Here is a 17,033-nt window from a genome sequence, read left to right on the forward strand (position 1 = left end):
CATGGGCCGGTTACGTCAGAGGCTGGGGGCGGGGTTATCGTGACCCACCGGAACATAAACAGTGTTTGTTTAGCCCACAGATTTTGTAGCCTGGCTTATTTTCAGAAGAACAAGAACAGAGTTTCACAATGGAGGAGAAATGGAAGAAATGGTCCTTGGAGGAGACGAACTGTCTCCTTGCACTGTGGTCCTCACCTGAAGTCCAGAGCAAACTAGTCGGAGCGACAAGAACAAAACCCGCGTACGAGCAGATACAACACGGGATGTCTACAGCGGGGTACAACAGGAGCTTCGACCAGATCGTTAACAGACTCAAGAAGCTGAAAACTGAGTACAGGGAACTAAAGAAAACCCAAAGCGGCAGTGAGCAGCCACAGAGTAACCCCTATTTCAAAGTACTCGACTCGGTCCTCGGCGATAGACCTGCATGCCAGCTGACCGAGGCCTTGAACTCATCAGCAGCAATCGTTAAGGTGATAGTGGATGATAAAGTGTTGCAAACCTTCAATGTTCCTGGTAAGTTTTATTTTTCAATTGTTTTTTTAATTTAATTTTTTTTTTATATAAATGTTTCGCCTTGTTTCTAATCAGCTATTTATTTCCTAATGGTTCAGCGAATGAACGGTTGCTAGTTTGTCACCTCAATGTCAGGGACATGGCTGGGTTGAAACGTAGGTCCCTCTGGTGCCCCCGAAAACTCGGACTACCTTTCATTAAGAACAAAAGAAAACTTGCAATACCGTCTTCTATTTCTGACCCTAGCCCAATAGTTCCCACACAGTCCGTAAAGGATGACTGAAGTTATAGTGCAGCTTGTATTAACTTCTATATTTGACCTCTGATTTGTTGAGCTGACTTCAGACTACTTGTACTTTTATACTCTCACAGCAGTTAAATACTGATTCATATGTTATACATAAAAGGTTGTGTGATGGAATATTTTTTTTTATAAAACCACACGCTTCATCAGGCAAAACATATTTATTTTCCCTTGTTTTGTCCATTCAGAGCTCCCACAATATGTCTGTAAGAAGGAGGAAGAAGAGGAGGAGGAGAAGGAGGTTGTTCTTGACCAGCAGCTCTGTAAGCAGGAGAGGGACTCCAGTCTGGACCAAGAGGACTCCAAGCCTCCACAGATTAAAGAGGAACAGGAGGAACTCTGCACCAGTCAGGATGGAGAGCAGCTTGTCCTGAAGCAGGAAACTGATACTTTTATGTTGACTCCTACATATGATCAAACTGAATTCAAAGATCAATCTCTGCTTTTACATCCTGAACAAACTCTGCAAGATGCAGCAGAGGAAAATCCTCTTGACAAAATCCAGATTGAATGTGTCACATCTGAAACTGACACCTACCATGTAGCAGATAACCAGAATCACAGGGGAGAAAACCACAGAGACTCGGCACCAATGACACATACTGTGCCAGAACCAAAGAAGGACCAACCGATGAAAACTCCTAAAGAAAAACCCTATAAATGCTGCTTCTGTGAGAAAACATTTGCTCAGTCCGGTGAGTTAACTAAACACAGGAGAACTCATACGGGTGAGAAGCCGTATGTTTGCAGCACCTGTGGGAAAACATTCATCTGTGGTGCAAATATGAAGAGGCACATGAGGACTCACACAGGTGACAAGCCTCACATCTGCAGCTACTGTAGTAAAGCGTTTCTTTTCTTAAAAAACTTGAAAGTTCACATGAGAATCCACACTGGTGAAAAGCCTTATAAATGCACCTACTGTGAAAGGACCTTCATCCATCACTCTATCCTGAAACGACACATAAAAACTCACACTGGAGAAAAGCCCTTTGAATGCCGCTTATGTGAGAAAACTTTTGCTCAGGTGGCTGAGGTAACTAAACACATGAGGACTCACACGGGCGAGAAGCCATACGTCTGTGTCACCTGTGGGAAAAGTTTCAGCTGTGGTGCTAATTTGAATAGGCACATAAGGATTCACACAGGTGAGACGCCTTACACCTGCAGCGACTGTGGGAAGGAGTTTAAAGATTCCTCGTCGTTGAAGAATCATTTTCGAATGCATACAGGGGAGAAGCCGTATGAATGCCCTGCATGTGGGAAGAGATTTCCAATCAGTTCAGCGTTGGCTAAGCACATTAGAATCCACACAGGTGATAGGCCATACAAGTGTGACACCTGTGGAGTTGGTTATATCCAAAAAACAGAATTGAGAGCACACATTATGATCCATACAGGTGAGAGACCATTCAAATGCAATGTGTGTGGAGACGGGTTCAGAAGAAAGACAACACTGAAGAATCACATGAAAGTCCATAAGGGGGTTTCACCAAGTAGCAGTTCTTTAAATGATGTACCTGTGCATGACATGAAAAAGTAGTCAAATGGTAAAACAAAACAACAAAAAAAAAACTTCTCTGTAGATCTTGTTTAATGTTTTCACCTCACGTCCTTGTTTCTAGACATAACCCCAATGAACTGACTGCTCTTGGAGGTTTTCTTCCGTGATTTTCAAGAAATTGCTGTCTGACCTTGCTTCATGATACAGGCCCCTGATCCACACAAATAAGTGTGATGTAGATGCATAAACAATGACTCGAAAGTGGTGAAATAACTGAAATGACACCCCTGGTGGAAATGGATCTACAGATTCAGACAGAGTTCTGTTGGTGCACCCGGAGTCAGCTGCTGTCTGGGATATAACTCAATTTTAAAACAACCAATCTTTATTTGATCATATTGATACAATGTACAACATAATGAAACTGGTGCTCTGCATTAAACCCATCCTGAAGAACCAGCAACTCCAGATGTGAGCCCTGGTCACGGGCACTGACTGGAGAATTAATCTGGTGTGCATGTTTTGAAGGTGGGGGTAACCAGAGTACCCGGAGGAAACCCACGCAAGGGGAGAACATGCAAACTCTGCAGAGCACCACCGTGCTCATGGTCCTATTCTGCCATCATGTGGTTGTTAATTTATTTGCACTATTTATTTGTTGTATTTTTAAGCAGACAACATGTAAAATTAGTTAAGTATATTGGGATATGTAATAAAAGTCAAACGTGTTGCATTATTTTTGGGGACCAAAAATATTCACAAAATAGAAAATAAAAATTCTGATATGTCACAGAATAAACAATCAAGTGAAAAATATCTCAATATCCCTAACTAATTTTGAGTAGTGTATCATGCATCCCCGGTAAATACATGTCTAAGTTGCCATTTTCGTCTTGTGCAACTGTCAGCTACCCCTGTACAGTATTTCCATTGGTATCTGATGTGAATTCATTTTATGGGCCAACCTTTTTTTGCTCCTGTGTGTGTCTGGAAAGTGTATTATGATGCTTTCATGCAGCAGTTGGATATAATTTATCTGTCAATTTAAATTATGTTTAAAATAAATTAGACTATAACTAACATAAAGCATGAGCATTTGACCTATATTTCTAGATAGAAAGTTTGACCTCTTACGTTTTGTGATTGTGAGGGAGAAACTATTGAACATATTTTTACAGATTGTTTCCATACTACTGCCTTTTGGTTTGATTTACAGAAATACCTTTCAGAAATGCTTGAAAAAGATGTCACCCTAACAAAAATTGATATTTTACTAATTTTTAACAAGCCCAACTTCTCCCCAGATGAAATGTAAATAATTAATGTAATTATTATTTTAGCAAAATATTACATTCATAAAATGAAATGGCTTGAAAGATTGCCCTCCTGTCACACTTTTAAAGTGACAGATTTCAAATCATATTTGACTTCCATTGAAAATTTTAATCTGAAAAACCAGAAATTGGCAAAAACAATTCAACTATTTAGGCATTTCAAATGTACTCTTTTTAATTAACAGACCTCTAAACTGTGTTTTGTTTTGTTTGTTGCTGTTTGGTTGTGCTGTGGGTGGACTGGAATTTTGAACTTGTATGGATTGTTTGTATGTATTAAATGTTCTTGAATAAAAAATAAAATAATAATAAAAAAAACATTTAAAAAATTGACCTCTTACGTCAGAGGCTGTGGGCGGGGTTATCGTCACCCACCGGAACAAGTAAAACTGTGACCGCCATTTTTAAATAAACATTGCAAATGTAGCCCGGCTAATCATATGGAGAAGAAGAAGAAGAGGAGAGTTTCACTATGGAAGACAAATGGAAGAAATGGTCCTTGGAGGAGACGAACTGTCTCCTTGCACTGTGGTCCTCACCTGAAGTCCAGAGCAAACTAGTCGGAACTAGGAGAACAAAACCCGCGTACGAGCAGATACAACACGGGATGTCTACAGCGGGGTACAACAGGAGCTTGGACCAGATCGTCAACAGATTCAGGAAGCTGAAAGCTGAGTACAGGGAACTAAAGAAAACCCAAAGCGGCAGTGAGCAGCCACAGAGTAACCCCTACTTCAAAGTACTCGACTCGGTCCTCGGCGATAGACCTGCATGCCAGCTGACCGAGGCCTTGAACTCATCAGCAGCAATCGTTAAGGTGATAGTGGATGATAAAGTGTTGCAAACCTTCAGTGTTCCTGGTAAGTTTTATTTTTCAAATGTTTTTTTCTTGTTACCAACCAGCTATGTATTTCTTAACCGTTCAGCAAGTTGGTTATTTCTCACATCAATGTTACGAACATCGGAGGACGTTTGTTTGGGATTAGGGATGAAGCTGGGTGGATGGATGCTGAGGGGGCTGCAGCATCCCCTAAAACGAGACTATAACATATGCCGAATTTACAAGAAGGCCCAAATACTTAAGAATTTGTCAGAGACAGCGCTTCACAAAGTTTATAAAGTTCCTCTGAACTCGACAACTCACAAAATTTAGCTTTTTTTTAAGGGAGCCTGGGGAATTTTCTCTCTCTTCATCTCCTTGCTGTTGTTGACTGTAGTTAATGTGGCTGCTTTGACCTATGATATGTTGGTGTTCAAGTTGGCTGTCTGCTGTTGTGCCAAACGCTCTCAAGTTGTAAATTATTTGTTTACAACGATCAGATACTTGTTATCCTGACCATTCAAATTAATCACCAAGGAGCTCTGCACCCCCAACTGTGAGGGACTTCCCATGTCCCTGGTTGGGTGAAACGTAGAATAAAATGTAAATGACAATACAACTTGTTTCATGTCCCTTATTGAAAATTAGAGCCTGGCCGATATGCACCGGTTGGCAGATCTTATCGGCTGTTTTTGGTCTATCATAGATATGTTGGTATTGATGTATATATTCAAGTTGCACTAATATGAAAAACATTATTATGGGGCATTATGATGCAGAAAAAGATGCTTGGCGTAATTTGTGACTGATGTCATTTCAGACATTAAAGGTGCACTATGTAGTTTTGGAGAAGAAATTAAAACTTAGAATTTTAATATTTTAATAATATTCTCAATAAAACCACACAGTGCTTCATAAGGCAAAACATCGTTACTGTTCCTTGTTTTGTCCATTCAGAGCTCCCACAATATGTCTGTAAGAAGGAGGAAGAAGAGGAGGTGGAGAAGGAGGTTGTTCTTGACCAGCAGCTCTGTAAGCAGGAGAGGGACTCCAGTCTGGACCAAGAGGACTCCAAGCCTCCACAGATTAAAGAGGAACAGGAGGAACTCTGCACCAGTCAGGATGGAGAGCAGCTTGTCCTGAAGCAGGAAAGTGATACTTTTATGTTGACTCCTACGTATGATCAAACTGAATTCAAAGATCAATCTCTGCTTTTACATCCTAAACAAACTCCGCAAGGTGCAGCAGAGGAAGATCCTCTTGACAAAATCCAGATTGTATGTGTAAAATCTGAAACTGACACCTACCATGTAGCAGATAACCAGAATCACAGGGGAGAAAACCACAGAGACTCGGCACCAATGACACATACTGTGCCAGAACCAAAGAAGGACCAACAACAAATAAAAACTCCCAAAGAAAAACCCTATAAATGCTGCTTCTGTGAGAAAACATTTTCTCAGTCGGGTGATTTAACCAAACACAGGAGAACTCATACGGGTGAGAAGCCGTATGTTTGCAGCACCTGTGGGAAAACATTCATCTGTGGTGCAAATATGAAGAGGCACATGAGGACTCACACAGGTGACAAGCCTCACATCTGCAGCTACTGCAGTAAATCATATTATTTGTCCAAAAACTTGAAAGTTCATATGAGAATCCACACTGGTGAAAGGCCTTATAAATGTAGCTACTGTGAAAAGACGTTCACCTGTCCGTCTACTCTGAAACGGCACACAAAAACTCACACTGGAGAAAAAGCCTTCAAATGCCGCTTTTGTGGGAAAATGTTCGCCCAGGTGGCTGAGGTAACTTCACACATGAGGACTCACACGGGCGAGAAGCCGTATGTTTGCGTCACCTGTGGGAAGAATTTCACCTGTGGTGCTAATTTGAATAGGCACATAATGATTCACACAGGTGAGACGCCTTACACCTGCAGCGACTGTGGGAAGGGGTTTAAAGACTCCACATCGTTGAAGAATCACTTTCGGGTGCATACAGGGGAGAAGCCATATGAATGCCCTGCATGTGGGAAAAAATTCACTATGAGTACATCTTTGGCAAAGCACATTAGAATCCACACAGGTGATAGACCATACAAATGTGACACCTGTGGAATCAGTTTTTTCCTAATAACAGATTTGAGAGCACACATTATGATCCATACAGGTGAGAGGCCATTCAAATGCAATGTGTGTGGAGACGGGTTCAGGAGAAAGGGAACACTGAAGAAACACATGAAAGTCCATAAGGATGTTTCACCAAGTATAAGTTCTTTAAATGATGTACCTTTGCATGACATGAAAAAGTTATCAAATGTAAAAAAACAAAACAAAAAAAGAAGGAGCTAGAGTTCTTTTAGAGAGCTAGAGTTTATTTTGTTAAAAACACCCTCCATCATCAACAGGTTACAACCAATGCCCCAGTTGCTGTTACAAACCTTCTAGCAGCATTGCATTGCTCATGATCTCTTTCTGCCATCATGTGGTCGTTCGTTTACTTGCACTATTTATTTTTTTATTTTTGAGCAGACAATATTGTATTTAGGTGCAAAGTATGAATTCTAGGGATGCACAATATGGATCTTTTTTCAGCCGACATCGATAACCAATAATTACCTGCTTCTCCTGGCTGATAGAGATAACTGATCATTTCAAATTTCTGTATTTTAAAAAGAAGTACTATGCTTTATGCACACCTTAGGGTAAGACGGGCTAAGATATAGTGAGCAAAGATGGATGATTTAATATTTCATGCATCCCTGGTGAACACATATCTAGGCTGCCAATTTCTGCTTTTTCTGCCCCTATGCAGTATTTCCATTGGTATCTATTGTGAATTAATTTATTGGCAGACCTTTTTTTGTTTTTAGTTTGTATGGGAAGTATATTATGATGCTTTCATGCTGCTAATGCCTTTTGTCTCTGTCTCACTTAATTAAGACTGTATGACTCTTTAATATAGTCCCTCATGATACATCCTAACTTGTTCAATAATCTGCTTTTTTTAGAAATAACAGATGCTGCTCATCTGTCATTAGAAACCTCCCAGCAGCATTGAATCAATTATAACTTCATTTGGCTATCTAGTGGGACTTTCCCCAATTAAAGTTTGTTATTTTTTAGCCTCCATAAATTTAAATACATAGTCCTTATTTTTACTTTTGGGTTCTTTTACACACTAGGGGCTGTTCTAATCCCTCTGATACGTTAATAATTATTATGTGCAAGTTATCAGGCTAACCTAAAGATTCTGCTGTTAAAGTAACCCCCAGAATTTGTAGTTATGTTGAGAGTGGTTTCGGTGCCAGACAGCCATTAAAGCTGAGATCCTCCAGACACAAAGTGTGCTTTACAGCAAGTAGCTCATTATTACCTCTTAAACAAATATGCCATGTTAACGTTATTTTTCTACCACAGACATTATCTTCAGTATAATTTCCTCAAGAGGAGTAGCCTGAACACAGTAAAAAATTTTATTTGAGCTCTAGCTGTGGGGCTGCACTCCTGTGTTCACTGTTCACATGCACACACACGCGCGCTTTATCTATCTCTTCATCTTTCCTCCTCTTTTCTGTTATATATACACACACAGTCAAAGGCTCACTCATTGCAAAATATTTTTGTACTGCAGAGGTTGCTGTCAGATACCAAAAGAAGTGTACATGCATATTGTTTCATTGGGATATACAAAGTGATAATAGATGATAAAAATGAAAGAAAACTGCAGGCACTGTCTCTGTCTGTCAGACCACCTACCGTCCTCTTTGTACTGTACATTTATCAGCCTGAGCTGCAGTGGTTAATCAGTGGGTCGTGGTTCCAGAGCTCGACTATTAGCAGCTCACAGGTGGGTTCATAAATCATCTAGATTGTGTTTGCACAGCTGGTCGCAGCCCTCCACTCTGCTTACCCCAACCTCCACCACCATATCAATTTCAAACAGGCAGATATTTGTAATCATCCTGGATGACTTGTTTTACTCTGTAAAGTTTCATAATGTGATTAATGGAGTAAGTGTGAGTAGGCCTATGGGGGGCTACTGAAAGAAAAAAAACAGCCCAAAATAAAGTACATTAAAATGCATTGTTTTCTTTCTAAATTGCTATTTGAAAGAACTATCCACCATTCATCTACAGTACCTACCATCCATCTAGCTATGGTGATTTCTACTTGATGAACAAGTAAAGTGAATCACTTACACAATGTTTCATTGCCATTTGCCTCGGGCATGGATGTATGTCGGTATATCTTATTTGACCTTTGTACTCTGCCTTATACACTTTATTTAAAGATCCCTTCCAGACATTTTAAGATGAATATTAAACACTCTACTTTGACTAATACATTTATTCTCATACAAAAAACCTGTATTGTTACAGTTGTTGAAGTTTCATCTACTCTTTCCTCATTAAAAAAGAAATCCTAAAATCTATGATCTATTCAAATGTGTGTAATTTCTGAATTTTTCCTGCTGGACAAAAGATGTCCCCCACTTCACTGTAAAGTCCATTCTCAGTTTATGTGCTTCATGCTTCCACATCACACTTGTGTATGCTGAATATAGTTGTAAGTTCACCCATTAATGAAAACCCTTAATAATCTACTCACCCTCATGCCGATCCATGAAGCCTCTGTCTCTAGTGTGTGGATGTGTGTGTGAATGCTGACTTCTAAGGCGCTTTGAGTGGTTGTCAAGACTAGAAAAGGGCAATATAGTCAATTTCCCTTTTTGTTGTGAATTTAATTTCTTTTACATTTCTTTACTGTGTTATAATATTTGTTAGCTGCTTTTATCGGATTAATATCTTAAGTGCTTGGCATTGTAATGCTGTGTACCTTCCTGTAAATAGATTATGAATACGATGATTAGGGCAGATCTTACAAAGTATCCTCAAAAATGCATCAAATAGTTAAAGACCCCCTCCACTGAAAATCAAGGTTTTAACCTTGTTAACCTGTCAAAAAGGTGTTGTTTTTTTTTGTATTATACAAGACATATCATGGTTAAAAAAATATGAGCAACAAATAAAATTGCTCAGTGAGTTGTGTGGTTTGAAACTAATCAGAGGTCTTTGTATTCCTGATTAGACCTCAAATACTCAGGAATCATCACAGGTCAGGAGACCCGATTCCTTGGTCTCATTAAAAACATCAGTCTCCCCAACTTCTTTCTCATTAAGCACAGCAGGCTGGAGTGGCCTGTCACTGCCTGTATTGTTCGGCTGACATTTTGTTTTTCAGTGAATCGATGTTTCTAGTTATAACACTGTGGTAATTGGATTGAACAGCGGTCAAGACTGCGTGAAGCTGAGTTGTTTGTCTCACCCTAGTGACAGCAGAGCCCCTTATACCAAACGCCACAGTACTAAACTCAGACAATGTCTATCTTTACCTTCTGTCAGCTCTGTCAGTTCAGTTAACATCACCCTCACTCTTTCTCTCCCTCACACACACACACACACACACACACACACACACACACACAGAGCAGAGTTTAAGTTTCATAAAGAAGTCAGTTTCAGTGGGAATTTTCCCGTCTATATCATACTTTCCAACAAGGCCAGTGTGTCTAAAATGGACACATAAAAAGATTAAAAAGATTCTGTATATTTAACCAAATTACATAAAAGCTTAAATGGATTTGTGATGAAACCCTGAGCTCAAAAACCATGTCTGCGAAATCCATCATGGTTTTCACAAGCTTTCCCCGGTGATTAGCGTTGGCTGGAGCGTTGGCGTGCACTGCAAAATCAAAACCATATTCATTCTGGCCCGACACACTTGTGTGCTTGCAGAAAGTGTCTCAGTCACTAACCCCGTGATTTATAAACGTTTATCTCACCGCAGAGGCCGAATCAAAGGCCTGGGAAAAGGGAGCAAATTAACAGAAAGGTATTTAGCTTTTCTAAGAGACCTAATTTTGAAAGCCGCAGTATTCATAAAGCCACAGTGCATAATTATGTTTTTATAGCTGTATAAACTATAATGTTACCTTGTAATTTCATGGTTACCAATGTAGCAATTTTGCGACCCCAGTTTTGCTTTGGCTTTGTTTGTTTGCGTTTTTGTGTAAGAAGTTATGCATGTTTTAGAAAACTGAGCTCTAATTTTCACAGGATGTGGGATTTTTGTAGATGTTGCATTTGTGACTAAAACGTGTAGGAATCTGGAGAGACAGGTGTGCAGTGGATTTTGGCAGGAGGTTTGATGACTCATAAGGCTGAAACTATTGATCAAAAACTGTTGGCTGTAATAATCTGAACTAACACAGTATTTAGACTGTACCAAAGCAAAAAGTATCACTATAAGAACACCATAAATACATGACCTCTTGTTGGCTGTATTTTATCTATTAAGATATAGTTTAACGGCTCTATATGCTTTGACTAAGGCCTGTGTTTTTTTTGCATTTAGGATTAGGCACTTTAATAGGTACACCTGTACGATCTAATGCAATACAACTGTTCTGCCATGATATCTTTCCCTACAAAGCACATAATATTCTTATCACTGAGGTTGTAGTCAAAGGTGGTTTTGTACTAAACTATATTATATTGAGAGGTGTTCTGATTTTTTTGTCCTTGACATTTACATGAGATGAGCAGAATATAAGAAACACATGTAAATATAAATAAGTTCAGTACAACAACACCTTATTAACACCTCCATACTGTTGTCAAAAATGTTGAAAAATTGTTCAGTATCGATTCTGAATGTTTGAAACAGTTTCGATACACCAGTACTAGCTGCGATTTTTCGCTCTCCTCTCTGATAGCGAGGTTGCCACACACGCTGCTGCAGTGCCCACATAGTCCCGCGCCCTCCATAAATACATTAACTGAGAAACACAAAGTGCATAAGCCTTGTTATGTTAATCTTTTAATAAAATCAAAACTTTAATGCCCTCAATGTTGTTTCAGTATATCGAACACGTTAGTGAATATTGATATTTTTCAAGGTACTGTATCGAAATGACAGTATCGTGACAACACTAACCTCTACAGTGTCAACAGAAAAACTCTGTGCTCAAATGCTGTATTGGATTGCATTAGTTTTAGTTTGCGCAGATGTTAAAAGGACAATAAAAAAAACCAATTGATAATAAACAATGAGTGTCAATAAATTAATTGCCTAATAATTTCATCACTCGTAAAGTGTCTCATTGTCCTTTGAGACTCAGCACTTCAAAACAGAGTATATGTGTGTATCATTTAGAGCTGCAAGGATCAAGGATCGATCAACAGAAAATAAGTCTTAATTTTGAAGATCGACTAATAGCTTTGAGTCATTATTTAGAAAAAAGTTATGTTGCAGTTGAACTTCTGTAACTGATGAAAGACAAACACTTACGTACACGATGATGTCTCACGCAGTGTGGCAGCTGTTTCCCCACATGTGCAGGTACATTTTCACAAGCATGTAGTATATTACTGAAAATGTGAAGGACAAACATTGTGGACTGAATTATAACTCCTTTTATTTTCTTGTATTTTTACATTACACACAGCCAAATCTGTGTGACTTTCTTAGCAATCCAGTTTTTACATATCAAAGACCCCATTTATGTATGTAATTCTGCCAGAATTATATTGCTCCCAGAAGTTTGAATCTATTCCATGTCTCTGTCTACTTTAAAGACTTCTAGTGTTTTCACGCTTCAGGCCTTAAACTGATGCCGTTATGCAGACCGCATAATCAGCACAACAACAGGACAACCTCTTTTTCCTACTTTGCTAAATTTAGAGCCAAACAATTAAAAGTATTACAATTGCCAGTACAATATTTCTCTAATATTTCCATGGCCTCAGTATGATATTTGAAGAGCTGTGAGAGGGGAGTTTTATGGAAACTTTTGAGTGAAAAGCAGACATGGAATCTGACTGCTTCAAGGTGACATGAGGTAATAGTCGAGAAAGATGACTTTCTAAGAAGGAAGCGACTGCTCTTCTGATCACAGTAGGACAGTTATTCCACCATCAGGGAGCCAAGAAGGAGCAGACACATTACAGATGTGTAATAGTGGCATTACCTCTTTGCTCTTACGCTCCACCAGTTCCATCTAAGCCATAGGAGACTGATGCTCTGGTTTCAACCTGGCAGCCTGAGCTCTAACATAAATAATGACCTTTAAGTGCAGCTCAATTGTTGCAATAATTTAGACTGAATGTAGTGAGAACTTGTTTTTCTTACAGGGATAATGGCGGAGCTCTAAAGGGCCTTTAAACCTGCTGTGTAGTCTGTGTAGCTGAAGAAAAGAGAGCAGAAGAAGCATTATTCTGCCTGCTGTTAAAGTATGCGACTGCTGTTAGACATTTGAATGCAGTGGCGGACTCAGGATGTTTGAGGGGGAGGGGTGAAAAAAATAAGAAGGGCACCAGCTGTGTGCGATGGGGCACCAGAACGCAGAAAGTCGTGACATATATATAGTGAAGAGAGGGCACTTTATCACATTTTCTTCACTGGAAGGGCACCCTAGAGAGCACTTTATTATATTCTATCTTCCGTAGGGGCATCCAAGAGGGCACTTTGCAATGTTTTTTTCCAATATGGGGCACCCCCCCAATTGATTAATTGAGTAGTATCAGTTCCAAACATTTCTAGTGTGAAGAAGCATGTATGCATAACTCAATACATCACTTCAATGTCAAAAAAATATGACTATGCAGGGCTAAAAAAACAGATTAACCCTGTGACTGACCTAAATTTGCTTTTATTTTCCAACAACAAAACAACAACAACCAACAAACCATCAGTCAGCCAACAGCCAAGAACTGGTCTATTGTAAATAAAAACCACAAACTGATCAGAAATGACAGCAACATGATATAAAAAAATGCATATTGCCATATAAAACAACAATTCTTGTTACATTTATAATCATCAGGGTAAATATTATAATAGATTTTGGTATAGATGATGGGTCATATCATCCAGACCTACCAGAAAGTATCAAAATCTCAGTTCTTAACACCTTTCGAGCTGCCAATAATAAGTACCTGCTCATATCCAGCAGGGGGCACCAGTTCACTGGCTGACTGGGCTGTCACTGCCTCACCCTGAAAATAAATCTCAAGTTTCCCTCTAACACTGGACGAGAGGTGGTCATAGCCAAAGTTTTTCATCAGGATCAGGATTTAAACCCAGACACAAATTAAGTTCAGATTTTATATTTAAACCAAACGTGCATGAGAAAAAAGAAACAAATAAAGCCAATTATTGTAGTTTTACCATGTACAGATATGTACACGCTAGCCAAAAAAAAAAAAAAAGAAAAAGCTTGAATCAGTAGTTGTATGCATCATTTTTAGTGAGTGTATAATGCATCACATCTACTACATTAAAAAGTGGTAGTCAGTTGTGTGTCTGGGCTGTTAGCAGCAGATCGTGTTAATGCAGCTGTGGGAAAACAGAGATGAGCTGGAGAGGTCATAAATCTTCCTCAGCTCACAATAGTGTTGGCTCACTGACCGAGTGGCATGACTTCAAAGAGAACCCCTGTCTTCAAATGAACTTGTTGCCTTCACTGATACAGGTTTAGCTTGGCCAGCTGTTTCAACTGTGTGTGTGTGTGTGTGTGTGTGTGTGTGTGTCTTTGTCTTTAGATTGACATCAGTGGGCCACCAACCAGGAGCAATGACACCTTTTGGATAGAGTCCTGGTATGTATGTGTGTGTGTGTGCCATTCTGAAATGTTAAAGGGCCATACCAGTGTTTCTGCATATTGTAGTCCATTTGCTACAATACAAATCATGTATATGTTGCATTACAGTTGTAAGATCGGTTGTTTTGAAAAGAAAGATACCTAAAATATTGCTGCACACTTTTGGCAAACGTTCGCCTGGAAATACAGAGTGTACGTGATCTGCAGTATATGAGTAAAACAGAAAAAATACTAGTTGAATCTCTCAGTTCTCAGACAGAAACCATATTTGGAATCTCGTTAAAGAACCGAACAGTCAAATCTATGAAATAATATAATAAAATGTGGTGATGGGAGCACATTTTTGTACCGTTTTTTTTCCGACTGAGTCACACCCATTGGAAAAAACACAAAATAATATCTAAAAGTGGCTGCAGCATGACGTCTGACATCTCATGAAAGTGATTGGTGGTGGAAAAGAAAGGTTTTAGTTGTAGAATGAGGAGGAGTTTGATCTAATTTAAGATTCTAGACTGAGTTATTATGGCGAATCTGGGGAACAATTTTTCTTTTAAAAATACATAATATTGCAGTTTTCTGTATCAAACCGTATTCTGCATTCTTTTAAGAAACAAATGAACCTGTCAGTAAATTAAATAAAAAGCCCCTGAACACTCTTGTGACCCCAGATTAGAATTACTTAAAGCAGCTGGTGTTTGTATTTGTTAATGTTTCTCTAAAAGGGCATATGACTTTAACAAGTGTCTGACTTCCACTTGTTGTGAAAGCAGTCCAGGCTGATCATGTGTTAGGGGGCCTGCAGGGTGTTAGAGCATTCCAGTAACAGCAACGTCCTTCCAATATCTTCCTGGTATTACTCTTTCTTTATGGGATCTGTCTTTGTGCTCACTTTGATCTCTCTACTTTACCATCAGTCTTTCTCCCACCCACTATCGTCTCCTCTTTTTTCTTCCCTTTCCTCCTTTCTCTCTCTCTCCCCATCTCTTGTGTTGGTTGTCTTTCCGTGTCAGAGACTAAGCAAACAGAGTCGTGTGTGAGCGGCCTCATAACTCCACGTTCCTGAGAGACTGGGAGCTCTCAGACGAGCGCAGCTGTGTCTTCATTTGTCGGCCATGTTCGGCATTCTCCAGATATCTCCTGGAGGCTCCTGGGCTTTTTCTGTGTTCTAGTTTGACCTTGTGCCCCTGTGGAAGTCTGCGCGGAAGGGAGGCAAAGTGGGACACATTTTCATGTACAGTTACAAGGTAGAAAGACACATGATTCAAGAAAGAAGTTTGGTTCAAGCTGTTGTGAAATTAATCATATTTTCCCAATATTCAGGTAAATTACATGTAACCGGATTTGGGGTGCAGCGAACAATTATTTTCATTATCAGTAATCTGGTGATTATTGATCATTTTTCATAGAAAATAGTCTTAAATGACCCTAGAACCCAATAGGGCATCTTCAAATGTCTTATTTTGTTTGACAAACAGTCCAAAACCAAAAGATGTTTTCTTTTCTTCTCAAAAGATATTTGATTTATCATCATAGGATGCAAAGAAAATTATAAATCTTCGTATTTGAGTAGATAAAACCTTTGAATTTTTGGCATTTTTGCTCAAAACTGACAAAACAAGTAATCCAATTCATTTTCTGTCAATCCATTGACTAATTATTTGATATTTTCAGCTCTAACACAAAATTTTTATTGAATGCAATGACTTTTCACATGAAAAACAAGAACTTCCATAACTCATTAGGTCAGTTTTTGATCCTGCTGTAGTTTGCACATCAATAACATGATAAAATAAACATCATCACAATATGATTCCACTGAGAAATCCACAGTGAATGTTAAATTGCATTTAGGCCGCAACTGCCAATAATTTCCATTATCAATGATTGTGATGATTATTTCTTGATTAATTGAATTATAATTTGGTCCAACAATGGAATAAAATAGTGAAAACTGTCCTTTAAAATTTCTCAGAGCCAAGCTAATTTCTATACATTGCCTGTTAAGTCCAACCAACAGTCCATCCCCCAGAAATATGCATTTACCCATAACATGAGACGACGTATAGCACCAAATCTGTGTGAATCAGGAACGTTTTGCGGTCATGCTTGGAAAAAAAAGCTCCAAGATTTTCTGTTGATGGACTAATCAATTAATCGAGCCATCATTTCAGCTCTAATTGAATTGTCGGCCACTTGAAAAGCAAGAGGGAGAAAATGAAGAGTGGCAGTGTGGTTGCAACAGTTTGGAGCTTTCAAGAAAGGAAAAAGAAAGAGGAGGAAATTCAAGGCGGCAGAGCACAGAGCAGATGGTGTGTGTGAGTATGCGAAGAGAGTGTGTGAAGAGAGTGAGGAGACCTGTCCAGGCCAGTCTCATGGCTAACACAGATATCAGCAGGAGGCCAGCATGTGCTATCTTCTCTTTCTGTCTCCCCCTCCTCCCCTACTTGCAGTCCCCTTGACCCCTCTCTTCCTTCACCTTGCAGGCGTGAATCATCAGATACGCACACATCTGTGTTCACACTCCTCTCTTTTCTCCTCCCTTCTATCTCTCTCTATCTTCTTTTTTACTGTTTTACTCCTCTCTCTCTCTCTCTCTCTCTCTCTCTCTCACTCTCTCTTTGTCACTCTCTCATCTGTTTCTTGGTGCATCTGGTGAACATGAGCTGTGGAAAGACAACAGACAAGTAATGGGAGAAGTGTGTGGGCGAGTGTGTGTGTGTGTTGTGTGGGGGCGGCTGTGCACATCTGCATGTGTGCCGTATCCACAGATGACAAAGGCAACTGTGCGTCTTCGTCAACCAAATCCCATCTGAAAGTATTTTCATATGAGCTCTTGGTTCTGTATCGACACTGAACAGACACCCACAAAAACCACTGACACTTGAGTCG

The 17,033-nt window shown here is 39.4% G+C and overlaps 1 protein-coding gene across 2 annotated transcripts; it reads left to right on the forward strand.

The window, feature by feature from the left end:
• Positions 1 to 67: 67 nt before the first annotated feature.
• Positions 68 to 7,937, forward strand: LOC140995522 (uncharacterized). 2 transcript variants are annotated; one of them, XM_073465526.1, is made up of 3 exons: positions 68 to 516; positions 1,009 to 2,168; positions 5,927 to 7,937. In XM_073465526.1, exons 1-3 carry the CDS (start codon positions 129 to 131, stop codon positions 6,830 to 6,832), a joined length of 2,454 nt encoding a protein of 817 aa, XP_073321627.1. In that variant the 5' UTR covers positions 68 to 128; the 3' UTR covers positions 6,833 to 7,937. The 2 variants fall into 2 exon arrangements, with proteins under 2 accessions (XP_073321627.1, XP_073321626.1); XM_073465525.1 differs by lacking the exons at positions 68 to 516; positions 1,009 to 2,168 and adding an exon at positions 4,141 to 4,518 and having other exon boundaries at positions 5,436 to 7,937.
• Positions 7,938 to 17,033: the final 9,096 nt, after the last annotated feature.

This window comes from Pagrus major, chromosome 5 (genome assembly GCF_040436345.1).
Source record: "Pagrus major chromosome 5, Pma_NU_1.0".
Lineage (NCBI taxonomy): Eukaryota > Metazoa > Chordata > Actinopteri > Spariformes > Sparidae > Pagrus > Pagrus major.